This window comes from Candoia aspera, chromosome 2 (assembly GCF_035149785.1).
Source record: "Candoia aspera isolate rCanAsp1 chromosome 2, rCanAsp1.hap2, whole genome shotgun sequence".
In the NCBI taxonomy this organism is placed as follows: Eukaryota; Metazoa; Chordata; class Lepidosauria; order Squamata; family Boidae; genus Candoia; species Candoia aspera.
Window position 1 is genome coordinate 58,781,353 of NC_086154.1, and position 27,822 is coordinate 58,809,174.

Sequence of the window (27,822 nt, forward strand, 5' to 3'; positions counted from 1 at the left end):
CTTGGGGCGGGACTGAATTGAAGGCAAGGCTTTTAAGTTTGTATTTCGCGCGCTTTGGCTCATTCTCAGCTTTCTCTGTATTTGCATACTATTCCTTTAATAAATCAGTTATTTTTAAGCCCGAGCTTGTGAGACTGAGTATTTGGGATTAGGCAACCATTACAGCCCTGCTTAGCTGCAGAATCCCAAGGCCAGCCAAGTGTTGTCAGCTGCTGAGTTTATATCTCCCAAGTTAGCACGCAAATCTAACTTTAAAATCTGAGTAAGTTTTGATTTATTAATTATATTTTTTCTTAAAATCACCTCTATATATGTTGGCTGGGGAATTCTGGGAGTTGAAGTCCACACATCTTAAAGTTGCCAAGTTTGAAAAAAACAGCTGTAATCCATGACATGAACTATACGGTTTTGTTGATGCAGGCAGGACCAAAGAGCTCTGTATGCTTCTTGGAAGCCCATAAGCAGCCGTCTGTTCACGTTCCGAATATATAGCTGTCGATCTCATAACCACAGATATTTCTCTTATTTCTCTTTCCAGCTAAACTTAACTAAGAGAAGCAATTCATCCTGGAATATGGCAAACAGAACAAACAACAGGCAACTCTAAACCAAGGTTTGATATTACAGACATACGTGGTGCCATTTCCCTAAAGGAGGCTCTTACTAGATATTCACCTTCTAGAAATGTTCATCTAAGAATTTTCCACATCCACATATGCAACAATTCAGTGCACGCTTACCAAAACACACAACAGAACACAACAGAAGTTTCTGTTAAGTAAGCTTGTACAAACCTGTACAGTAGTGTAAAAATGCATGAGTTAGGCTTTTTCCCTGGGCCTTTAAAAGAATCCTTATTTAGAGCCCTATTTTGACACCTGAATGTTTTGGGACACAAGAGTTCACATGGCATCCATATTTTCACAGTAGAGTTTACAGATCATTATTGTGTATATAATAGGCAAGTCAAATTGTTACCTTTCCTCAGTTTAATGTTAAAAATCACCCACAGTTAATAGCGGAATAAAGGGGAAAATTTCCATATTCCTTAAATATGTGTTGCTCTATGGCACTAGCAAGTATGAATGAAGGGATGTTATCCAATATTAAAAAGAGAAGGCACACCCGACAGTGTATTTACACAGGAATGGTCTTGCCTTACAGCAGTGTGTGAAAAATAATCCTTCTGGAAGTTCAAGTTTTGTTACAAATGACCAGAGAAATTAGAGGCAGAGAACCTGAGGTAAAACATGGTGACATGATATCTGGAGAACTTGTCTCACTTTCCAGTCTGAATCAAATATTTTGTAAAAGACTGGGCAAAATATCCCTTTCATGGGATGGTTTGCCTTTTGCCAATGCTGGGAGTGGGGGGAAAATGGCTAACATTCAGGACCAGATGTATCCTAACCATTCCATTAAAGGTTGGCATGCTATTCAACGAAATGTGGCTGAAGGTTTCTCCTTGTCTTAAACCTATATACTTTTACTGACTGCCCTTGGTAGGTCAGCAGAATTCAAGTTAAAATTGGGAAAAGAATGCCTCGGGGGAAACGGTGCACTGTTCTGACATAGTGCCATCCCCAAGCTATTCTTGGGGGAAAAGTTGTCTACCCTATTGGTGGAATCATCTCCATTCCACCCTTGCCAGTCTGACATTCAATAATTGGCTTAAATACAGGTTCAGTAGAAAATTAAGGCAGTCAGCAGTTCTGCTAGTGAATCCTCAAGGAGTGAAAATTCAGGGACATCCCCATCTTCCTGTGGGATAAGGTAGTAGAATAGGGAGGAAAGTTCCCAAGCAGATCATATTACTGTAATTCTTATCTCCTCCTTCAAGATCCATGTCTTCCTTTGTAATTAATCTATTTATTAAGTTCCCTTTCATCTACTTTCAACACACTTTGTTCCTCTGGAAGATCTCATGGGGCAAAGGCTAAGTGCCATAACTGATTCTCCTTTACAAATAGGGAAACTAAGAAAAAATGCTCAGTATTATAACAGAGTTGAGAAAAATTTGCTCCATGGTAGCAGAATTCTACAAAGTGTTGGCCTTGCATAGTAGTACTGGGCATGTCAGAGAAAGTTAAAAAAAAAATCACTCCACGTCAACACCAGCAGTTTAAACACCAGCACGCCCAGCTCACCCCAGCTCCTCAAGATTTCAGTGCCTACATCTCCATTTTGCTTTGTCCTTAGGTTTACCAATGTGAACGAGACTCTTTTCCTTAAGAAAACGACATGGCAAAAGGGTGTGGTAGCAGCAGAAAGACAGTTAATATGACAGTAACATTTTCCTGTTCAGTGTTTCAGTAGTGAGAAACTAGTCCTGGAAATCTGCTGATTCAGAAGCCATGAAGACTATCCTTTTATCCCTAAACTGAGAAACTGTTAATAGAAAAGGAGAGACATGATTTTCCATCTGGAATTGTGGAAAGAAGGGTTTCTAGGTTCATTAGTAGGCAGCAGAGAAAAAGTCACTGATACCAACAGGACCCTAATTTACGCGTGGTTGGGTTAGTTGCTGCTTCCAGCTTGCTTTGTCCCTTGTGTCACACCCAGGGATGCTGGAACTCCACTTCCTCTTGGCAAAACACAGTCTTAGAAGCCATAAGCCCTCAGTCACAATATCAAAGGATCCTCTCTCTCTTTCATTGGTTTTTCTACCTCCCCCATATCCCCCAACTGCTGCCGTCTGCTAGGCCTTCAGGCTTCTGCTCGCAGAGGAGGGACACCGGCCAGTGCCGGGATGAGGCGAGCATAGATCTCAATCCCACGAAGGAAGACCTGCTCGTTCAGGAATTCATTGTGGTCATGCAGCAGCACAGGCGTGTAGTTCATGGGGGAAAAGCCAATAGCAGGGTGACCTGCCTGCAAGACATTGGAAGGAGAAGCAACTGTCAGAAGGCAGGGCCTTAGCAAAGGAGGAGAAGATAAGCAATCCACCGGCAAGGCGCCTGCAGGAAAAACATTTATACTCACTGCTCTGATATAGCGGCTGTCAGTGGCAGCAGGGAAGATCTCACACTTCAGCTTCATATTCCTGAAGAGACAGAGACACGATGACAAGAGAAGTTCCCTTTGCGATGGTTGTTATTTAACTTGTTCTTTCTGCAGCCACTAAGTTTCAAGCTATCTGAAGACAAGATTTGTCAACTGAAAAAATGGGATGGCAGGCTTCTGGGATAATCCAGAAGAGGAGTAGTTGAGAAGACGGAGTTATCAGACAACTTTCCTGGACTCTACATGCTTTTCCCAATTTGGAGCAATCCAGACATCTTGCAAACACCCTGCTGGCTAAGCACTTGCAATCCCTGAATATGTGCAGATGACAGTCTGGGGAAAGCTGGTCTATGCTTGGGGGTATCCTGGTCTACATTGACATTCTTCTGAATGCAGTAAATAGCAGCTTAACCAAAAAAAAAAAGAAAGCTATATATAGTATAGGGTGTGCTCACATCTAGCAGGTGAAACTGCTCATATCCAAAAATGACTAAGGAAAAAGGAAGAGAAAAGAGAAAGGGGAAATATAACGACATACTCACATGTCCTTGCAGGTGTCACTGAATGCCTTCCACCAGGGATCAGATTCCTCTGTGGAGGTAACAGTCTGATCCATGTATTTCTAGCCCAAGGGAAAAGGTAGAGGGTGAAACTTGTAGGAGGCAACAGGTACTCACAATCCAGGAATGTCTGGCAAAGGCATGGCAGAAGCAGCAGTAGGACTAACAGAGGCTGTGGAGCACAGGGCACCATAGGAAGACAGCCCTGTTGAGATTTATTTATTTATTGTTTAAATTTATATCACCGCCCGTCTCCCCAACAGGGGACTCTGGGCGGTTTACAATAAAATAATGGTAAGAACATGTCAACCTGAGTTACAGTCTAAAAATATAAATAGAATAATAACTGTAAAATCCAAGTGGAGATAAAGGCCCAAGGAGGAAAGAGAGAGAAAGAGTGGCAACACTTTGGAAGGCTATAAGCCCAAAGCAGCCTAGAGCTCTGCTTCTAGAAAAAAAGGGAATGAAGCAGGTCCTTGGAATGAACTTTTGGTTTCCCAGTTACCTGGTGGAACTCATATGTCACACCTTCACCAGCCGCTTTGCACCAGGATGTGAGCTGCTCCTCAAACGCCTGCAGAGCAGAGACCAATCAATATGTGATATGAGAAGGCACTTTCTTCTGAACAATTCTGGGCCAGATACCCTAATTTTTATTATCTATTATTCAATCCTACTATCCTCTGCACTCCTTCCTGACCGGTTTAACAATACTTCTTCCCTCACAGGTATGGAACCATCAAATACTGTAGCTTCAGGTTAACTATTGATCAAAGGTCTGTATGGCTTATGATAGGTACCTGACATTTCTCTCCAGGGCAGCTTTTGGGGGAATATGTTGCAAAACACAGTTGATCTTTCATTAAATTAGAAATAGAGCATGAAAGCCCTAAAGGCTACCAGAATTCAGAACTCTTGAAAGTAATCCACAAGCAAAGAAATTAGGCTCTCCAATTCTTTCAAGCATCAAGAAAAGTTGCAGGGGTTTCATATTAACAACTATAAATACTGCAAAGATTTTTTTTAAACAATTCACAATATTTTATAGGACAGTTTAACAAGTTTTGTAAAAAAAAAAAAAAAAAGCCAGAAACTGTTTGTTTGTTGTTTGTTAAAATTTATAAGGCCGCCCAACTTAAACAATGTAACTCTAAGTGATGTACAGCATAAAAACAACAATAAATCAAAAAAGGAGGAAAAAAACAAAGAAAACCATATAACAATAAAGAAACAATATATAAATACAAAATGTAAAATGGTGACCAAGCACACAACGAAACCACCACAGTGGCCCCAAATACCTGGGCGAAGAGCCAGGTCTTAATGGTTTTCCTAAAGGCGAAGAGTAGGGGCCTGTTGTACTGTATATCGGGGTGGGGGGGCAGGGGAGATACTTCCAGAGAACAGGGGCAACCACAGAAAAGGCACCCTTCCTAGGTCATGTAAGATGACAAGATTTAAAAGAAGGAACCTGGAGTCTGTGGGAGCATGAGGCAGGCAAATGTTCTTGGCAGAAGGTGGCCCCTTAAGTAATCTAGTCCTATGCCCTGTACGGCTTTAAAAAGATAAGAACCAGCACCTTGAATTGCACCCAGAAGCCTATTGGGAGCCTGCATAGTTTGTGGAGGAGTGGTGTTACATGGGCATAACAAGATGTGCCCATAACTACCTGCAAATAACTCCATAACTACATTTTATAATTAATAAATAAATATTAATTTATTCATAATAAATAAATTACTACTGTTGCTCCTTCTAGCACAGGTGGGAAGAGCTAATACACTCTCTGGTCGTTTCTAATGAGATATTCAAGGCAAATCTTTACAGAATGAAAACCAGTAACCTTCTCCTCTGTACCTTTAAGTCCACTGTAGGGGGGATCCGGATGTCAAAGGCAACAGACAGCTCAGAGGGGACCACATTGAATAATACACCTCCATTCAACATGGTCAGGTTCACAGATGTTACATCTCCTAAAGTGAGGTGTTCCTCTGTTTTCAATCTGTGAGAAAAAACAAAAAAATTACACACAGTTTCTTTGAAATTCTTGAATAAATTCATTGCTAAGTCCCTGAGAATGAAGAAATTGCATGTTCGAGGGCATGAGATCACCTGCCCAAATATTTATAGAAATCACAGCCCAACAAAAACTGGAGTGCAGAAAATACCTCTCTGATTCAGTCACTTACATGTTACAGAGCCAGTTTGGTCTAGTGGTTAAGGTTCTGCGCTAGAAACCAGGAGTCTGTGAGTTCTAGTCCCGCCTGAGGCATGAAAGCCAGCTGGGTGACGTTGGGCCAGTCACTTTCTCCCAGCCCACCTTGGCGCAATGTGGACGAGCCTCCTCGTGGTACACCCTGGGCAACATGACTTGTCACAGCTAAATAGTCTACACATCTGGCTGCTGGACCTCACAAGGATTTCCCAGCGAGAAAAAGCAGCATGAACACCGAACTGCTATGCCATACGATTAAAAAAAAAACTTACATGTTATCTTAGAAACATACATACAAGACCTAATCTCTATCACTGAACAGTAGAGATGCCACTACAGTAAAGCAACCCTGTCTTTATCTATACAGAATTGTTACATGTGTTAATTTAATTTCAGATCTGTTGCTCAAAGCTCTCAGATTCTAACCAACCATATACTAGTGTGGTCAATTGAACAATATGAGAGTGGTTCCTACAAGTGGACCCAGCCATATTTCTGAGGATAATAGCCCTTAGTATATTAAAAATGGAAGATAGACTAACATTCAATAATATAGTAACAAATGTCATCACACAGACAATCTTCAAAATTAAATGTCCTTTGTGAATATGATGCCATTCTGGATTTACACAGCACCTTTTCTGAGCTGTTTAAAGTGCTTCACTTATCAGATATTCTCAGGATATACAAGGTGCATCGCTATTACAGTCCAAGTATTATATATAGAGGAAAGGAGAGGTTTTGTGAAATTATTTTGTGAATTTCTTCTTAGTGCAGTTATGGCAGAGCTGGGCTTTGCAACTCATTGCTCATCCTCCAAATCATTAAAATGAAAAACTTCTAGATCCATTTTAAGGAATCGAAGGCAATGAGAGCCTGATGCCACCTACACCTTTTAATCCAGTTAGAGGAGGAAAAAGCTGAATTGCTCTCCGTATCATGGCTGAGGATTCACGTAGACACTTGAGGTAGCAACCTAACTATTTGTAATAAAAGACTGGAAGAGCCAGTGCTGGCCCACTTTGTATATTTCATGTACTAAGATACTGCCTATGAAAGCCATGCCACCATCAATTAAATCTTTCCTCAGGTGACAAAACCCTCTTCTCTTGTTGTGTTTTTGTAGAAAAACACAGAATGAGTAAATGCAGTTGTTCAATCATGAAGGTCAGGCATGGCCCTTCCCTATCTTGACAGACTTGGCCTATTTTTTTTCCTTACCTTTGTTTTTCACATTCTCTGAATTCTAGGAAAGAAGTGATCACTCTGTGCTATGAACAGGAAAATCGAAAGTAAATGTAATGACAAGCATTCTCCCCACAGTCAGTGCTTCTACATGACTGCCTTTAGTTATCAGCTTCTGGGCCAGATGGGATTATATTTCTTTTAGTGAATTTTGATAAAATGGCACGAATCTTTGTAAACCAAAAATAGGCATCCTTTGTCGTTCTAGAAATTGATGGGCTATAACTTCCATAATCTCTGACCATAGAGATTTCCTAGCTGGATTTCATGATCAAGAGTTACTGCCTAACAAGACCTGAGCACTGCAGTTTGCTAATCCTAGTCCAAACTGCACATTGCAGCCAGCACTTTGGCTTGTGCATGGTGTTATCGATAAAAACAGTTCATCTAAAGTGCCTGATTTGACCTCCTCCTTTGTACATGTTGATCCTGATAAGCAGTTTCACCTCCCACCCTATCTTGGCCCTGTGTATTACAGAGAATGCTCTCTTACCATCTTTTCAGCAGCTGTATTCTCAATGAATCTGGATCCATGTCCTGGATTGCCTTCTACTTTCACTTTAATCCCTGAGGGTATTTCAAGGAAGGCAAAAAAAATGTATATTTTTAAATAGCAAACAAACTGAGCCAGCCAATAGGGTAACCAACTTAAGTTTAGAACAGGTGCAGTTAAAAAGTACATCAGAGTCTTCTGGTAGTTCTCTGGGTAATTTGCATAAGATTGGAAAATATTTCCAATTCCAAATTAAGAATAGCGAGAACAAAATTAAATAATTTGCCACAACTAGCTTTGGGTTAATCAGTTATCCTCAGTGTTCCTTCCTGTAAAATACAAGTACGAACCATTTATCTCTGGCTAAGTTATTCTGTGCCTCTGTAGCTCTGCAACCTCCCCCACAAAAAATTGTGCTAGAATCTTTGATCTACAGTAACTCAGGTGTTAATGTATATGGCTCCTGAGATATAGCAGGTATTTGATATGACTGCCATCTGCAACGAATGGTACCTAAAATTACAAAGACAAACAAAAGGATGGACAGCCAAAGAAAATGTAAAGAAACCAATATGGTGTATATAGACTTTATTTCACACTAGATCCCAATGTTTAACACACTTTGAATACAGTGCATATACACCATATTATCTTTCTCTTTCATCTGAAAGTGCGCCGTGTTCCAAAGAAGTAACAGTACACTGAAGGGCAGGACTATATTTAACAGATAGATTATTGTTTCAAAGAAGTGACCAGCTTTTTAAAAAGAAGAGGCTTGCTTCTTCACACTGGAAATGACAACAAAATGATCCACAAAGATCTACCTGTATCTGTGGGTTGTAACCATAATGCATCTACCTTTTGAAGAGAAACCAGTTTTCTAATTTGTTTTCATTTCTATTAATCTTGTTTCTCTCCTTAAGTTTGAAGATTATCTTGTTAATTTTGTATGTTTTCTTGTTGCTTTTTTAAAAGTGTATTTAGATTTTACATTTTTTCCCTTGTAATTTGTAAATAAATTTGGGGAAAAAGAAAACAATGCATGTACCAATTCTCATAATGAAATAAAATCTAAACAATAACACAGTAGTTAAAACAAAAACTGGCCAAAAAAATAGAACAAGAAGGATAAAAACAGTCTGGGACACTGCACTCTTTTTATTTATCCTGTTTTAAACCTTGTATTTTGTCATCTATATTTTTAATGGCTGAATCAAAGTCAGAGGATATAAACAATTTTATCTGCAACGTGTTCCATAAATTGGGCCAGAGTATGCCTGATCAGTCTTCCTGTATATTATCCTGGAAGCCAAGATGTAAAAGGACTCTTACTACTAAATACAGAATGGCAATGATTTTTTTTTCAGCACCACAGAACAGATTAAGAAATTGGCTGTAGTCTGTGCATCACCTTTACGGCAATATTTCCACATTCGTTATGTGCAACAAATGCTGAGACTTCTGTTAATACACCTATTTTCACAGAATTTGCAGATACATACAAAAGTAAAGGCTAATAACCACACTTAGTTGTCTGTTAACATTAATTACAGCATTTCTGAGTTTTCAGAGAGTCAGCTGGCAACATTTGCATTAAATTTCAGGCATTCACTATAAAATATCTGAAAATTTCATGCCGCCTTTAGTGAACATTCCAAGCTATAAAACAAGAGGCATCTGGGGGGGTCTAAAATTCTAGATCTATCCAGTGATGTAACCAAGACTACAGATCTACAGGTTCTAATCTGTTGTGGCAATGAAATACAGCTGCAGCTAAGAAAAAATATAAAATTCCAGTCTAATTCCAACAGAAGGCTAATCTCCTGATCTGTTTTGGCTTCCCCAGGAACTTTAAAGAAAGGTTACATGTGGCTATTTTACCATGGAGACATAAAACTGACAAAACTCCAGAAACTGTTCAAAAGAATTCATGCATTATCTCTGGAAGAGATACAGTAGATGGTTTTCAATATACGTCTTAGGATTCAGATTTTTTTTTAAAAAGATGAGAGAAAGTACAACATTTCAAATCTTACTTACACCATGGGCATTTCTCGCCATAGAATACAGTGAAAGTGTCACTTGGGTTTGCTAGGCCTAGGAGAAAACAGAACAGTAATCGTACATAATAAACGCCATTAAAATATAGAGGAGGCTTTCTTTTCACAAGGGACCATACCATCAGCTAACTGGCTTTGTATTCCCTGATCTCATGCAGGGGAGGACATTATTGTTCTTGGTAGGTAAAGCATCCTCACCAAGACTGCACAGGCCTTCCTCCTTAGACCACAAGGTTATAGTTATACAGCTTTGAGAAAGAAACCCAGTAATCACAAAGGGTAATTTCGGTAAGAAAAAAAGCAAAATGATTTCAATTACAGCACACTTGGCTACAGCATACTTTGCAACTCCAAAATCACTTCCCAAATGCCATACTATGGATTTTCACCTTCATCCAAGGCAAAGCCAACATTTAGTGCTGCAAACTCAGGAGTCTTCACAAATATTTCCATCCCCTTGTGGCCTCCAATCTCTTCATCTGCATGAAAAAGAAAGACCAAACCTTTACTAAAGATGCTCTTTTGCTTTGATCTCCAAACCAGCATTTCAGAGTGGAAACGTTTGAAGAGCTAATTACAGTGCAAAGTTCCCCCTAGGAGCCAAGAGAGCTTTTGTGCGTTGCAATCTGGCACACAGGAGCCTCCTCTCTTTGTACTAGCACAACCCACAAAGAACAAAGATGGCTTTTTCTCCAGGACCCATCAGCTTTTTCAAACGTCTGCTCCGAGATTTCTGATGCACAAATTGTTTCCTGCTATTAATCAGAAAAGCAGTTACTCTGTTCAAAGGGACATGACACTACAGATGAGACCACAAGTGCAGACAGTCTCACTGGGATGCAGCAGAGGACCAGACTAGAAATGCCTTAGAAGAACTGCAAAAAGATCCCAAATGACCTTTTATTTGCTCAAAAGCCTCTGCATCATTCTTCAATTTAAATTTTTCTCAAAGCTGCTAAAAGCCATGGAGTAGAGAGAGGCACATCCTATTAGTACGTTGTTTGTTGACAAGAGCAGATGGGATGAAGGGGATGAATTGTCAAAGAAACCATTTCAAGGTAAAGGGCTGGTTTCTTTTCCCCAATACCAGGACGCTAATCCAAATTTGGAGGCACTGTGATTTTTAAAATTATTATTAGTTTTAAAAATGGTATCATGACAGTGTTGTATCTAACTACTTCTGAATTTAAATCTTCTCCATGTGCCATCTGATATGATCCAAGGACAATTTTGCAGCGGGAGAAGGTGAGAATGCTATCAGTAAATATTTTCTTTCTCTGGCTAGAGAAATCCATCACCACCATCAGAAATTTCTGATTCCACCCAGCTGCCTCTTCTGGGTTATCTGTAGAACAGGCAACACCCAAGGGAATCAAAAGAGCCATCATTCTTTTATGGTTATGGAGAGGCAACATGGACACTAAACAGATTTGGCATAGCAATAGTTGCAGAGTGGTTATAGCTGAGTTTGGTGTAATTTATGATTTAACAGAAGAATTAAGGGAAACCAACTGTTGCTGTTTCTGTGGTCTTTTGACTTTTAACCCTGACACTACTAATTGCAAACTAAAGTTACTACTAATAAAAACAGCTAATCAACCTTGCAATGAAATCTTGATTAATGGTTTGGATTTCATTCTTTACACATTTTTCCATCATAAATATAGCCTTTTAGTCACAATCTTTGTGTCCTGATATAAAACATATGTGTTTTACTTAATCTCCCCATATTGTTTAACCAACAGTGGCAAAGATGTGGTTTTGAGGTTTTCCTGCAGAAATGAAATCTATGATTTTCTTCCAAAACAATATACTGAAAATATTCTGTTGCAAATCCATGCTGAAAATGGATTTATTGTACTTTATTGGCTTCTGAATTTTACTAGGATACTTAGCTTGCATGTCATTTGCCTGGGGCAAGAACATCAGCAACCCTAACTAAAAACGCTTCCTCACATCCACAGCAATGGGCTCCTGTCCTCGAGTCAAAGATATGGCAGCGTGAAAAGGTTTCAGGGCCCCAGTTGGAGGAATGCTTGTTCTCCTTCCTCATCTCATACAGCATTCTCTATTGGCAGGGAAAATGAACTGTCAATTGCGGTCCTTTAATCTCTGCTCTAGCTGGCTCTGGTGCTTTCCTGGAAGAGCTGCTTTGAGTATCTCTGAAAGCCCTTTTCATCAAGTCACATGCTTCACACAGCGCCGCATGCTCAGTATCACAAGCTTCAGCCCTTTAATGCTGATCTGGGCTCTGAAAATCATGCAATGGTTTTTAAAGTCCTAGCCATATGCATCAACTTCTTGACATTCTTGTGGACAGAACTTCTGGAAACCAGTGTGTGACTCCTGACCTGGAAGAAGAGAAGCTCCTAGATGAAGGCTAGCCCTTGGGGACAAGGGGGCTGACACAGGAATCCTGCAAAGATTTTAATTCTGCATCTCAGTGGAAATACTGATCTTGTGGAAGACCCACAACTGTGCTCCCGTGTTTGAACAGTAACAAAATAGAAAAAAAAGTGTGTCAGTATGGTAACCAGAGCAAGAATGGCAGTAGACATGTAAAAGGCACCAGCCAGGTAGGAGGGGGCAGTCCTGGAACAGGCCAACTGAAGCTAGTAACTGTTGACCTCTGAAGGTTTCTCCTCCACACATCCTAGAATGACCACATCGGAAGTTTTCTGCAAGCACACCATTAATTCCATGCCAGAACACCTTAGCCTGACTTCGGTCTGCTGCTGGGTGGACACGAGAGTCCTCAGCAAACTATTAGTAAGGCACCTTTGCACATGAAATCAGAATGAACCCCACAGCGTTGGATTACCATAGTTTTTGCTTCTATGGTCTATCATTTTGAGCAAATACTAGGAGACACGTGATTATACTATGTGCCTATTATTTAACTCACCTGGGACAAAGCTCATATGAATGGTTCGTGAAAAATGTCTTCCTTCAGCTTTCAGCTTCCGTATGGCTTCTATGTATCTGAAAGAAAAAGATGCCTTATTTAGGTAAAGGTAAAGGTTTCCCTTGACGTAAAGTCCAGTCGAATCCGACTCTAGGGGGCGGTGCTCATCTCCGTTTCTAAGCCTTGGAGCCGGCGTTGTCATAGACACTTCCGGGTCATGTGGCCAGCATGACGACTCGGAACGCCGTTACCTTCCCGCCGAAGCGGTACCTATTGATCTACTCACATTTGCATGTTTTCGTACTGCTAGGTGAGCAGGAGCTGGGATTAACAACGGGAGCTCACCCCGCCACGCGGTTTCGAACCGCCGACCTTCCGATCAACAGCTCAGCGGTTTAACCCGCAGCGCCACCGCGTCCCTATGCCTTATTTAGTGGGTCATTAAAAAGATAACATAGTGTCTTTAAGGAAAAGGAGTGTGTATTTGTTGATGATGGATGCCAGATAGTGGAAAGGAGCAAACGCTGACAGCTGGAGTCTGGATCAGAACCCCCTTAATTCTAAGACAGTTCTTGCAGAGTAAAACAGGAGCCAGGTATTCATATACTGGGCAAAAGGTTATGTATCTATTTCCTGCTTGCAAGATTTAACCAGGAACCATTCAGCCATCTTCTGAATGCAGCAACAGTCTGCCTATTCCAGCTTGCCTCTTTGGCCAATGAAATATATTTTTAATATTTTTTTTTAATTGCATTAATAAACAGAAATGAAGGGGAAAAGATACAAAAATAAAAACAAACAGAAAAAAGGGGAAAATAAGATAAAGGACAAAAACATTATAATGTATATAAAAAGCAGCTCATCTTTTAAACACTGCATTAAACCTGGACACATGAACACATATTGCTCAGCTTTTCCATTACGTTGATAGGCAGCAAGTTCATAAGCAGAGAATGAAATCATTAATCCAGGATTATAACCCCTTCTACTGAAAAAGAGTAATTGCTTTTGCTTGATAAATTCAGAAAACTTCATTTACAGGTAGTCCTTGTTTAGTGACCACAATTGAGACTGGCAACGTGATTGTTAAGCGAAGTGGTCGCTAAGTGAAACACTGTGATTTTACAATCTTAGTTCAGCTTTCCTTTGCTTTACTGACCTGCAAAGATGGAAAATGCAAGGACTGGTTACTAAGTTACATTTTCATCACTGTCGTAACTGCAAACAGTCACTAAATGAGGCAGTCGCTAAACGAGGACTACCTGTAACAATAAATTCCAAATTTGGAGTATATAATTCAGAATCACGTGTATGTCTTTAAACCAAATTACTCTGACAAGCTTATGGACAAAACAATGGGACAAAAGCAGGGTAAATTCATCTTGTATGTCTAAACGTTACCTCCATTACTTTATACACTCAGAATAGTGAAATTAACTGTCCACCCTTTAATTTTTTGTTTGAGATGTCCAATAAACATGAAAAAATGTTTTCTTGTATTAATTTCATCTTAAAATAATAAGTATAATTAATCTTCTTTAAAACTCTTAATCACTGATTTGTTAATATAGGGTATTCCAACTGAGTTCTTTCAATAATTAATATCCACCTTAACAATACTTTTTGTCTATTAAAATACTATAAGTTTGTAATCAACCATAACCAGCTCAGTGCTAGCAGTAATTCAGGAGTTTTAGATGCTGGTAATGTATAAAATTGCCAATCAAGACACAGCTATTCAATACATGGCAATAAGACAGAATAGCTAAGAAAACAAACAAATGGATCATTGAATAAATCAACCCAGAGTTCTCACTCATGGCACAAATGACCAGGCTCAAATTATCCTACTTCAGACACATAATGCAAAGACTCTGGAAAAGGCTCTAATGCTGGGGAAAGTGGAAGGAAAGAGAAGAAGAGAACAACCAACAGCAAGGTGGATGGACTGTTAGAGTGGTGCTGGATGACCTGAAGGACCACCTTGGACCAACTTGATGGCACATAATCAATCAATCAATCAATCAAAGGCAGAGACATTATCTCTTAACAAGATTGAGTTATTTACTGATTTCCACCACTTTCACAGGCATAACTAATATGTCCTTTGTGTGGATTACTCTCTTCGCCATGTCCCTTCTCTTCCATCATTTTGCAAGACAAAATGCCAAAGCAGATTTCCTTACTAATAGTTGCCTTTTGTACTGCCTAGAACAGGACTAGAAGGCAAGATGGGTTACACGTACTGGATAGATACACATTTCATATCTTGAGCTCCCCGTCCATAGATATTTCCCTCAGAATCCTTGAAAGCTGAAAAGGGATCATGCTGCCAATGTTCCTGTAGGAAAGAAAATGAAACGATCAGAAAAAATGTGAGTGCATGAGAAATGAGGCTTTGCCCATGGGGCAGCCTGCTAAGATGGTAAAGAAAAAGCCTGAATGTTTCTAGTGACACTCTACTGGGAACAAATTAATACAAACCTTCAAATTTCCTAACTTGAAAAGTATCATCTAGGAGACCTTTGAAAAGGGTGTTACTGAGTTCAACAGTGATGGCTTTTGGAAACAGGCATTTTGGATTCTCTGTTTGTATGGTATTGTTTTATGCCATTTTATCATATAAAATGATGAAATGGTTTTTCTGGGAAATGCATGGCAGGAAGCTGTAAGGTGGCCAAGAGCAAGATAACCATGATGGCATCATGTTAACTGCCTCTTCTTATCACAGCTGAACTTGATGGGTCTGTAGATCTCTTATGGTAACTTAATTGAAGCTGGACAACTTCATTTAGATGCAAATGTCTTCTTAACACCTTAATCACTATTCTAGTCAGGCAATCCACACAGTAACTCCAAAGTGGTTAATCTTAATCTCTGTCAGAAAACGTGCTCCAATTATGAAGCTTCCTAAGAAAGATCAGCAGATTAAAGTACCATTTTCATCTCAGTACTTCTGCCTGTTGGAAGCATGGTCTTTGTAATGCTCAGTCAGCTACTTCAATAAGTCAAGCAGCCAGGATCCAAAGGAATAGATCCTTTCATCCTCCAGAACCAAGTGATTGATCCCTTACCCAAATTCATTGCCTGTTGACGCTTCTTTAGGTCTAGGGACCCTTATGTTCTCACACCAAAAGAACTGATCATGGAAAAATTCAATTCTGTTCTGCCTGAAATTTTCTGGATTTACATTCTATATTTCACAATGCTTCCTAACACTCTCTCAGAGCCATGTTTTTAAAACCAGAGTTTTTATGTTAACTAATTTGCTGTCCTTGGTGACAGTTCTCCACTGTTTATACCACAATAAAACCTCAGCTACTATGGAGCAGCTCCTGTGGTTTTGTAGTGATTTTCTACTGCAGTGGTGCAGCTATATTATAAACTCAAAAGATTTGTCTGGAACAAATAGGCAGCCTCTTATACTGCATATGGACCTCAACTTTGGAGTCAGACTCAATTGGAAAGAAAGCAATGACGTTTTTCTTGAATTATTGGTTTTATTTCTTTTTTATTCCTCCAGTAGATAATTCAACAGCCTAAAGTGTTGGGTTTAACTATTTCAGGACAGTGGGCTAAACAAAACTATACACACAAGTGATATTCCCTTTCTTATCTCATTCCCCTAAGCTTCTTTTCTGCTTTGCATTTTTATTTTCCTCTGAGTAGTCAGGATCCAAAGAATAAACTCTTTACATCCTATGCTTGTAACTATATTGCATACCACATTTCAATGGAGGAGACCCTACGAATGATTTAGTCAGCCATCACTGCTTTCTTTTTGCTCAAGTCTTATCATTTTGTAATTTTTCAGAGTAGATGAGAGAAACACAGTCCTCATTCTGAGGACAAACCCAGGATGGCCAAGGATCAGGACCAACTAAAGTATAGCCCTTTGTGCTTCCCACTGAAACCAAGCAAATATGACCATTGTTACTTTCTTTGCTTATTATATTCCCTCCCCCTTAGCCTGAAATTTCTCTGTACACTACATTTAACATACCATTGGAGGGAATGGATGTCTGTTTACTCCATTAAATGCAAATTTATATAACTGACATAATTTATGTCATTTGGACAATTATACAAATTGATACAAATGGCATAAAGTTTGTCAGTTGTGTGGACTGCTTTGTAAAAAATGTGAAGTAAAAAAGTCCTCTGAATGAAGGCTATACCATGTCTATGTATTCTTTCCATTCCAGGATATACTTCTAGTCATCATCTTTTTTGTTTGTTATTTGACAAGCTGTAATTATTAAGAATTATTATTCATACAATTATTGTTGTAAACCACCTTGAGTGCTTATATAAGCAGTAAAAATTTACTGCTCCAATTGTAATTAAGTAAGTAAATAAATAAGCAAGCAAGCAAGCTGCTTGGTTTCTCTTTATCACTATCATGAGGAACTGCCTGCTGGTCCAATATTATAGATAGATATACCAAACAATCATTTTTTCTCTGCAAACATCCATTTCTTTCTTAAAGAAACAGCCACTAGTTTATAGCTTTTTACTTCCCCCCATAGGTGGCTCTCTGTTCCCACAGATCTAAAAACTGGAAATGCTATAAAATGCAGATCCTGCTTTGCCTTAAAAATCATGAGAGTCATCCCTGTATCTCATTTTTTTATTTCCAGAGAGTGAAGGAATTGTTATACGCTATTAACGGTCCACATATGAATTTGCATCACACCTTCATAAAAGCACTATAATCTGCATCTTGTATAAATTAAAACAGGGACTAGCAAGAGGAAGATTAGATCCACCACTTCTCTCCTGGAGTAATGTTTCCTGGCTACTGCAAGTTGTTTTGAAGAAGGAACACATTCTTCCCCCAACTCTCCTTTTCCGGCAAGGTTAAAGTTGCTACTAAATCCCCAATGCGATCTCTCCTAACCTCAAAGACTGGCACAACATCTGTATGAGAATTCAGTAAGATGGAGCGGAGTTGTGGGTTTGTGCCTTTCCACGTCAGAATGGTGATCACACGGCCAGGGCAGACCTGTAACAGAACATTTAATCAAATGGGATTACAAGATTCAGTAACGGCACCCGATACACACTCTCCTCTCTCTTCACGGTGAGAATTTTATAAAATAAAAATTGAATTTGAAAAGTAGTATTATTTATTCTAAGAAAACAGCAGAATAGTTTATTAAGCTTAATGAGGAAAATCAGACAGCAAGATTGCTAACCATTTCACAGTTTCATTGCCCATATCCTGTCTTGTATGGTGATTACTTCTGTGACCATTTTATTCACAACTTATGTCAATAACTGCTTGTCAGATACAAGCAACAGCAAAGAAAAGAATTCAGTGGGAAGCACATCATTGCAAGCAAAATCAAAATGATTTTCAGCATCCAAATGGGCATGCATTTTTTCTACTGTCTCTTCAGGCAGCTCCAAACCACCATATATTCAAGATCCATTTACAGCTTCCCAATTTTAATGCTCAGCTTAGAGAAACTCCAGAGGTCATTAGAGGGAGCCCAGAGCAACTCCAACAGCCACGGGAAACTCAGACAGGCTAGTAGGCAATTCAGTTTTATAAAACCAATTTTGATTACTATAAATATTGAAAGGAAGGCGAGTTCCAGTTCTTGAAATGACTTATTTATATAGGAGCATTTTAACACTTTCAGCTCAGTCAACCTGGGGAGAATTGGTCTTAACATAGGAATAGAAGTAAGAATACAGCAAAGTGATATTTCTTGCCTTTTCCTGGTAAAAACGTTTTCCGTGGCATTCATTTGTAAGAAATAACAGTCTAAATACAGCACATAAAATTGGAAAGGTCAGGCTGGGTTATTGGATATAAAACCTGTAATAACAGATTAAGTGGATAGCAGGCTTTTCAAAGGATCACAGATCCCAACAGGTTTACTACAAACTATAAACAATCTGAAATATACCATAGCATGATTCAATCAGATATCAGATAGTAAGCCTGAATTAATTACCTTCACGCCCTTGAACCATGTAAACAGCAATGGGTCCTAATTGATCAAGATTAGTTGAAGACTGACAATGGAATTGCTGTTTTATTACATCTCTGTTTGTAATAAAACATCTCTGTTCTCTTTATCCAAGATGGTTAAGCTAACCTAAATGGGTCTTTATTTGTCTTATCAACTCCATTTCATCTCCATAATCAGACTCTGATATGTGAGGCTGCAATGTGTGACTGATCAAAGGCCATCAAATCAGTTGCATGATGTTTGGGGATTTGGATTTAAGTTTCTCCAACGCTAGTCCAATTTTTTGAACATTACATCAGATGATACGCATGGAATGCCTACCAGCTTTCAATAACATTGTTATAGCCCTAAAGTCATTATTAAATAGTTAAAAACAGATCCTTGCTGAATCAAACCAAATGTCTATTTTACCCAGGGTTTGGGGTTACTCATACCCAATCAAATTTATCTGAGAAGTTTACAAGCAGAACATGAGGAAGACTGTTATCTTCCATTGTTGTTCCCCAGTAACTGATATTTAGATATGCTGTCTTTGAAACTAGAAGTAATGTACAACTATTAAGACTAACAAGCTTGGATAGCCCGTTCCTCTGTGAACTTGTCAACTGCCTAAGTAGGTAGCTAACATTATAGCTGGTAAATAAAATCATCTAAGCGATTCTGATAGTAACATATGGCTGCGAGAGCTGGACCATAAGGAAGCCTGAGAGAAGGAAGATCGATGCTCTGGAACTGTGGTGTTGGAGGAAAATTCTGAGAGTGCCTTGGACTGCAAGAAGATCAAACCAGTTCATCCTCCAGGAAATAAAGCCAGACTGCTCACTTGAGGGAATGATATTAAAGGCAAAACTGAAATACTCTGGCCACATAATGAGAAGACAGGACAGCCTGGAGAAGATGTTGATGCTAGGGAGAGTGGAAGGCAAAAGGAAGAGGGGCCAACCAAGGGCAAGATGGATGGATGATATTCTAGAGGTGATGGATTTGTCCCTGGGGGAGCTGGGGGTGTTGACGACCGACAGGAAGCTCTGGCGTGGGCTGGTCCATGAAGTCACGAAGAGTCGGAAGCGACTAAACGAATAAACAACAAGCGATTCTGAATAATGATCATTGCCTCAGTAATATGCTTCTTTGTACAGACGCATGGAAGCTACTTCCCCATGCTGTAACCCGAGAGAATGATATGTGAATGATGCAACTGCCAGGGCTAATTCTAGCAGCATGAATTTATTCTGTTTGACTGGCACATGTGGATTGGATGGGAAAGAGCAATGTGATCTGGTCCACTGCCCGCATGTCTGTATCTCTGCATTTCCACCACACATGGGATTGTATCATGGTTACATGGCTCGCAACTACACAGGAAATAAGGCTTCACAGAACTCTGGAGAAAAGAAACAGATGGGAAGCACAATAGCAAAAACATTTGAAAGGGGTAAGTTGCTGATCTCAAGTAATATGTAGCATAAAATAAAAGAATTCCACTATTATCCAATTGTCCACTTTATCCTGTAGCTCTTTAACCTATTAAAGAGCTTAATTCTGATAGATGTTCAGATCACTATTTTTCAACATGTTTCTAGGGTAGCAAGCCTGGAATCTTTATTCTATGCTACTGAAAGTTGTTAAAATCATTTAGTAATCAGTACTGTTGTAGCTCATGGGACGCGGTGGCGCTGCGGGTTAAACCGCTGAGCTGTCGATCGGAAGGTCGGCGGTTCGAAACCGCGCGGCGGGGTGAGCTCCCGTTGCTAGTCCCAGCTCCTGCTCACCTAGCAGTTCGAAAACATGGTAGGTACCGCTTCGGCGGGAAGGTAACGGCGTTCCGAGTCGTCATGCTGGCCACATGACCCGGAAGTGTCTATGACAACGCCGGCTCCAAGGCTTAGAAACGGAGATGAGCACCGCCCCCTAGAGTCGGATTCGACTGGACTTTACGTCAAGGGAAACCTTTACCTTTACTACTGTTGTAGCTCAGTAAAAAAAGTCTGATCATTCAGTAAATCAAAGAGAGAAGAAACACAGCTTGATGGAAGTACTGACTTGGAGAACATTAAACAAAACCTCAGTAACAGCAATATTATTCATTTATTTATTTATCTATCAAATTTATATGGCTGTCCATCTCTACCCTTATAGGGGGAAACAGTCTCCTCTGCAAATATATCTGACCACAAGGATAAGATACTGGTTGTGAACTTAATTTAGTGATTCTCAAATTTCTGAATCTAAAATTATAGTATGACAACAGCCTTATAGTTTTTCCCTCCTAATTTGAAACAAATCTTATTCCTTATTATTAACCCAGATGACAGAGTAAAACAAACTTAGCCAAACAGTATAGAGAAATACACCTTTTGGGAATTGCAGCAAAAAAAATGGATCAGAAATAAAATGTACCACTGTGACACCTATTTTTTACAATGGAGTGAAACGGAAGCACTGAGCTATAGCAATAATACATATGAGAGACAGTATTCCTTTATTTTAACTCAGCAGGTAGCAGTGTCTAGCTGACATTTGCTGAGCTCAAAAGCAAATTAGATTATATATGGATAGTACTTTAATGGGAGACTTCCTGGCAATGCCAGGGCTAGGCAGGGAAATCCCTCCTCCACCCAAAAAAAGTCCTTGAAGAAAGCAATGACAAACCACTTCTATATTGCTGCCAATAAAAGTACATGCTGGTGAAGTTTATTTTTTAAGTCCCTTAGCTCAAAGCTACCTGTATGACCAAAGATTAATGATACTGATTTTCTTCCTAAACTATGAGCACAAAGAGGCCATGCAACAACAAATCAGAAACTGACAGAATCCACAAAAGGGCAAGGGTTTCTCATTATTTTACCTCCACTTTCAGACACTGTAGACCAAGTTCAGAAGCTATTCTTTCCAGGAATTTTACTGCTGTATCTGGAAAAAAATAGGAAGCCACCAGGAAAATTACACGTATCAATGACACACATTCTCTTTTTATTTCAATCCATATTCAATTTTTAAAAATGTCAATACAAGTTCTATAAAACCTTTCCCCATTGTGCCATGTGCAGTATTTGAATTAAAACCTTGCCCCAGAGATAAAGCATTGGACAAGGTTTGAAATCTTGGGCCCCGTCTTATTCCTTCAACATGTGTTAGAGCTCACTTGTCAACTATTACATGTGAAGTTTAATTATTCTGTGGACATTTTTAAAAATAACAACCATTATCATGGAAAGGCATACAGCAAATTGTGCAAAGCCATAAAGTTAACTCTGCGTCCTAAAGAGACAAGCAGGTGCCTGTAGTACTCAGTCAACTGAGCCATCATTGTTTTTACTTTACTTTCCAAGATGATGCATTTCAATTCTTCCCTCCGGCATGCATCATCCAACCCATAAACGATTAAAATAAAAGAACCACTTGCTAAAATGAGGAATACTGACACTCTGAGTATTCTAGGAACAATATGGAGGCCTTAAGATTTCAGAATGTTAGTCCAGATTTGTTTACAATGAAGGTTCTACAAATCTACGCACTAGGTCACCAATAGAAACATTCCCTCCTCCACACTGAAAAGCATGGAGACCTAGATGGAGAAGAAATCTACTACTTGTATTGCTTATTTATTAATTTATATGGCCATCCAAACAACATGAACCTTTGAGCAGGTAACAATAAAATAATCACAATAAACATTAAAATTGAAAGATAATTGCGCACACAATTAACAAAATAAATAATCACCACCCTAAATGGGCTCTCCCAAAACCCAGAGCTGAAGTTCAGAGATTTTATTCTCCCTGATAGGACTCTGTTCTCTTCGTTGGCTATTCCTTTATCTAAACATCAACTGATGGATATAGAAACTATGGAAATCACTATGAGAATTAAATAAACATATTCCTCATTTAGATTATAACAGTTCTTGAGTCTTGTCATTCCCATTAATTCCTTTATTCAATTTTTATACAGTTCAACTCACAAAGGCCACTGTTGATTCCCAGACAGCGCTAGATCTACCCTAAGCATAGTGGGGACCTTCTGAAGAGTTACACTGCCTCATTTATCCTGCAGAAGAAATCATGATATTTTCTGCAAGGGCAGGGAGCCACTTGTAAATAATGACAGTGAGGGAAACGCGAACCTGCTTTTCCGCCACAACTTCTAACTTTCAGAAATGTTTATATAGGTCTTCTATAGCCAGAAAACCAAAGTGCAAGGGGGCTTTCACTCTCCAGAATTTCATTGGCCAAGCAAACACACCATTGATATTATTAAGTAGCTTCTGATGGATTCTTCTGCTAGAGGGGCTCCTTCCAACCAAACATTAAAAGATTAATAAAAATATTTTCTTCCTTCAGTCCTTGCCAGAGTTTATTAGTGCAACCTTCTTTCTTTGGACACAAGGAACAATTCACACAGCATCATTTTGCCTAACACCGAGATCTCGAAAGTATGCAACACTAACAAATGCAAAAGAACCTTGTTTTATACAGTTTTGCCCTCTCAATGGAGGGAGGTCAAATATTTCCTCATTACAAACTCAGAGGATCCACAGTGTGGTGGTGACCTGCTGTTTAAAAGGGAAAAGCTTTCACTGGGTATACTCAAACTCTGGTTTTCTACTGTTCTCTGAACTGTGCCCATAAATTATTATCCAAGGGTGAACTATGATCCAAGGGTGAAGCATTCTTAAGCACATTGATCTTAGATAACTTTCCATCTTTTGCAAATTATTTAAAAGTAAGTCCTACCAGGTTCAGTGGACTTTATCTGGAAGTAATTAAGCAAGTGAGTGGGTGAGTATTCACACACACACACACAACCACATATATATTTTTTCTTACCACCTTATTTTGGATGTTTTTAGTAAGAATTAAATAAACTTTTCTGAATAATCCTGCTTCTAATAGGTTTCCTACAGAGGCAAAATTCTGTCTGAGCATCCCAGGGACAAAATAACATGCAGGTGTACCAATAATCATACACCAGACGGATGTGTTAGTACTGTGCATTTGCCCAAAAAAATCTTAAACTTAATGTAATATAGCCATTTTGCAAAGACGTGCTACACATCGTGCCAGTCATCTGTACACAGTACAAAGTACACAGCAATCTATGCATAATTATCACCTTACTATATTGTATTATAGTACACTCTGTTCATAAGTTGCTCTCCAAATCAAAACAAACATGATACAGGTGAAAGGTAATAATGCCCCCCACTCATTTTGTAACACGTTTTGTGTGCTGAATGCTGATGTCTGTCAATGCGACATATACTGACAATTAATATGCACAAGATATGAGGTAGTACAGCATCAACCATCTAAATTCATCTGGAATAAAAAGACATAGAGGAGTTTAGATTCATGCGAATAACGTAGTTCACAGACATACATTTGAATTGGGTGAGCCTTTTCTTTTCACAATAAGACTGACTGTATGTGGCAAATGCATTGAATACACCATGGACAGAACAGGTAAGATAAATCTTATTCAGATGAACTTTAGAGATCAGTTTGCTTTTGTTCATCTAACAAATTATGGAAGAATATCAACTCTGACTAATAAAAGGATTCTAGATTCTCTAGAATGTGCTTCTATTGGATGATGGACATGTAACGTTTCAGCCAAAAGCTGGCAGTAGATGTAGTCAAACAGAAAACTACCCAACTTTGGCTTTCTTTAAGGAAGGAAGAAAAATAAGACTCAATACCATAATCAGGCTGAGGCTGGACTGTCTTGATTCTCAGATATTCCCGGAAGAGAGTGACAGGTGGCTCTTCTTTGGGATCCTTCTCCTCAAGCTTTTTAGAGTCTTTCTCTGGTAGCATGTTAGCTTTCTGGACTCAGGATAGTAGAGTACTGTATGAAGTAAAAGAGGAACAGACAGGAAGGGAGGATAAAGAACAGAAGAACTGCACTTTTTCTAGGGGACTAAGCGAGAAGGAAATTATCCTGGAAACAACGAATGAAATTATGGTAGATGTATGTTTCCCTCTTCCAATTCCACAGATTCCTTCAGACACTCACTTCAGCCAAAAGCAGCTCAGTGTTAGAAATACGCCAAGGCAATGTATTGTATAGGATAAAAGTGGAATTGCCACTTTTCCCCCTGACGTAGGATTGCAGTCTTTAACTGCTGCAGTCAAGGCAGAATCTCCTTGCCCTGCAGCACTGTGGGAGCTGTACTCCTCTCAAGGTGTGATCTTCGGAAGCGGCGGTGAAAGTCCGGCCGACAGGCTACTCTGCGCAGGGCAGCTTGAAACTCCCTGGCTATGGCCCCAACGCCAGCCAAACAGCCCCCTCCATGGGATTTTTCTCTCCCAGATACCGCGGTCTACCGCTCGCCTGCCTCCCCAGGAGCCCCTGGATCGGCCCGGCCCGGCGGCAGCCGAATAAACAAGTTATTTAGCAGGCACCTTGGAGGCAACGGTGGACTGGCCTTCCCTCTTCTTCCCGCTGTGAAAGGTGCCGAGCCGGGCGAGGCGCGCGCTCTCTTCCGAGCCAACAGGGAAGCGTTTTAGGACAGCAAAGGGGCCCCGAAGCAGTAGTTGGTGGAGCCTGATACTCCTCCTCCGTCGCCGCCTCTTTGGTCGTTGCCGAAGCCACCGCCTCCTTCAAGCCTTCCCCTCGCTGCGAGTTGGCTCCGCTGCAGTCAGGGGCGACGGTTTAACAGCAGCGCTGGGGAGGGCTGAGCGCAGGAGGCAGAGCAGGCCAATCTTGCAGCCAATCCGACGGGCAGCGTGGCTTGCAGCCCTGCCCAACGTCGGCCCTGCCCAACCCTGCCCCGAGCCGGCGGCGCAAACCGGAGCGGCGAGATTTCGCTTCGAGAATGAGAAGCGCCCAGGTTGAGGACCGCGTGCTTGAAAGCAGTGTTTTTCTTCAGCAGGCAGGGAAGCAGAAAGCTGCGAAAGTAGCTGGGTAGGGCTGGCAGGAACTGAGACAGACACTGTCAGGACTTTGGCAGAGGGAGTGTGTGGTTTCATTCGGCATTTGGGTTTCCTCAGGACAAACTCTGGGCGAGGGCCCTTGAAGAAAGAATATATTTTGGCTGCCTTCCGTAGCAGGCCCCGTCTTAAACTAGCATGTTGACAGAAGTTGGGGTCCTCCAGGGTTATAAACACTTCCTTCCCAGCCAGCAACCACCTCTGTTCTTTTCATTCTATCAGCACCAAAAACCAGCCAAGCAGATTTTAATCTGCCATACTGTGGAAACCCAGAGAAGAAGGTGGACTGATTAAATCACAGTTAAATCACCAAAGGTGTTGTGTGCAAGCACAGCCAATTGCAGTGAGCCACCTGTGTTGTATGGCTGAAATCAAAACTTCAGATTTGGGGCTAGATGTGCATTCAAACACTTAGGTGGCTTCAAGTAAATTAAAGTCAGGCTTTATACAGACTGGTAATAAAAATGCATAACATTTAGCATTTGTATAGTTCGTGACTTCAGCAAAGGATCGTTACCTTGTCATGGTGCTGGAGCTTGAGCACCTCAATGATGCCATGAGCTAAACCGTGAAGGGCCACCCAAGACGGGAAGGTCATGACAGAAAGGTCAGACTAAATGCGATCCCTGGGGAAGGTAATGGCAACCCACCCCAGTATTCTTGCCGTGAAAACTAAATGGATCAGTACAACCAGAGATATGTCGGTATACCATCGGAAGATGAGACTGGAACGCTAAGGTGGGCAGTCAAATGACACATGGAATTACAGGTAAGCATGGTCTGGGAGAACAAAACGAAGCAGGACATAGGCTGATAGAATTTTGCCAAGACAACTCACTCTGCATAACAAACACTCTCTTCCAACAACCTAAGAGACGGCTTTATACGTGGACTTCACCAGATGGACAACACCAAAATCAGATTGACTACATCCTTTGCAGCCAAAGGTGGTGGACATCTCTACAGTTGGTAAAAACAAGACCTGGATCTGACTGTAGTTCCGATCACGAACTTCTTATTGCACAATTTAGGATCAGACTAAAGATATTAGGGAAGACCCACAGATCAGCTAGATATGAGCTCACTAATATTCCTAAGGAATATGCAGTGGAGGTGAAGAATCGATTTAAGTTCTTAGTGGTATGAGGATACCAAGTCATCTTGTCTGCCTCCTCAAGAATCTGTATAACGACCAAGTAGCAACAGTAAGAACAGACCACTGAACAACGGATTGGTTTAAGATTGGGAAAGGAGTACGGCAGGGCTGTATACTCTCACCCTACCTATTCAACTTGTACGCAGAACACATCATGAGACGTGCTGGGCTTGAGGAATCCAAGGCTGGAGTTAAAATCGCTGGAAGAAACATTAACAATCTCAGATATGCAGATGATACCACTTTGATGGCTGAAAGCAAAGAGGAACTGAGGAGCCTTATCATGAAGGTGAAAGAAGAAAGTGCAAAAGCTGCCTTGCAGCTAAACCTGAAAAAAACCAAGATTATGGCAACCAGCTTGATTGATAACTGGCAAATAGAGGGAGAAAATGTAGAAGCAGTGAAAGATTTTGTATTTCTAGGTGCGAAGATTACTGCAGTTGCTGACTGGAGTCAGGAAATCAGAAGATGCTTAATCCTTGGGAGAAGAGCAATGACAAATCTCGATAAAATAGTTAAGAGCAGAGACATCACACTGACAACAAAGGTCCGCATAGTTAAAGCAATGGTGTTCCCCGTAGTAACATATGGCTGCGAGAGCTGGACCATGAGGAAGGCTGAGCGAAGGAAGATCGATGCTTTTGAACTGTGGTGTTGGAGGAAAATTCTGAGAGTGCCTTGGACTGCAAGAAGATCAAACCAGTCCATCCTCCAGGAAACAAAGCCAGACTGCTCACTTGAGGGAATGATATTAAAGGCCAAACTGAAATACTTTGGCCACATAATGAGAAGACAGGACACCCTGGAGAAGATGCTGATGCTGGGGTGAGCGGAGGGCAAAAGGAAGAGGGGCCGACCAAGGGCAAGGTGGATGGATGATATTCTAGAGGTGACGGACTCGTCCCTGGGGGAGCTGGGGGTGTTGACGACCGACAGGAAGCTCTGGCGTGGGCTGGTCCATGAAGTCACGAAGAGTCGGAAGCGACTAAAGGAATACACAACAAACATAGTTCATGAGTATCATCTTGTACAACACCACTTAAGGATAACACATCATAGGGTCAAGTGCTGAGGATGAGAAACTTTGTGGCAGAACTTGCGGAATTCATTCCATTATACCTTGTAGTATAATATTCCAATAAAATTGGATTACTAAAAGCATGTGGAGAAAGAAAGATTTGTTACTTTTCCATCTCTTGCAAAGTTTCAGCAGTCAAGAGTTACTGAAACACTTCCAAGATTCCAGACCTCTTCTCCTGTTTGGAC

The 27,822-nt window shown here is 40.3% G+C and overlaps 1 protein-coding gene across 1 annotated transcript; it reads right to left on the minus strand.

Moving 5' to 3' along the window:
- Positions 1 to 1,849: 1,849 nt before the first annotated feature.
- ACY1 (aminoacylase 1) lies at positions 1,850 to 25,037 on the minus strand. Its single transcript, XM_063291920.1, has 15 exons — positions 24,873 to 25,037; positions 24,167 to 24,315; positions 21,314 to 21,378; positions 17,382 to 17,486; positions 14,728 to 14,822; positions 12,482 to 12,558; positions 9,966 to 10,055; positions 9,557 to 9,613; positions 7,517 to 7,590; positions 7,000 to 7,049; positions 5,421 to 5,565; positions 4,069 to 4,137; positions 3,546 to 3,625; positions 2,983 to 3,043; positions 1,850 to 2,871 (listed from the first exon to the last, which is right to left on the minus strand). The coding sequence occupies exons 2-15, from the start codon at positions 24,282 to 24,284 to the stop codon at positions 2,707 to 2,709; spliced, it is 1,251 nt and encodes a 416-aa protein (XP_063147990.1). The 5' UTR covers positions 24,285 to 24,315; positions 24,873 to 25,037; the 3' UTR covers positions 1,850 to 2,706.
- Between the last annotated feature and the right edge of the window lie 2,785 nt (positions 25,038 to 27,822).

Excerpts from the sequence above, each read along its gene's own strand:
- ACY1 (XM_063291920.1), bottom strand. The coding sequence starts at position 24,284 with ATGCTACCAGAGAAAGACTCTAAAAAGCTTGAGGAGAAGGATCCCAAA. Across the intron at positions 12,559-14,727 it reads ATGAAATGTGTATCTATCCA|ATACATAGAAGCCATACGGA; the intron begins GTACGTGTAACC and ends TTTTTCTTTCAG. Across the intron at positions 7,050-7,516 it reads ATACAGCTGCTGAAAAGATG|CACAGAGTGATCACTTCTTT; the intron begins GTAAGAGAGCAT and ends TCCTGTTCATAG.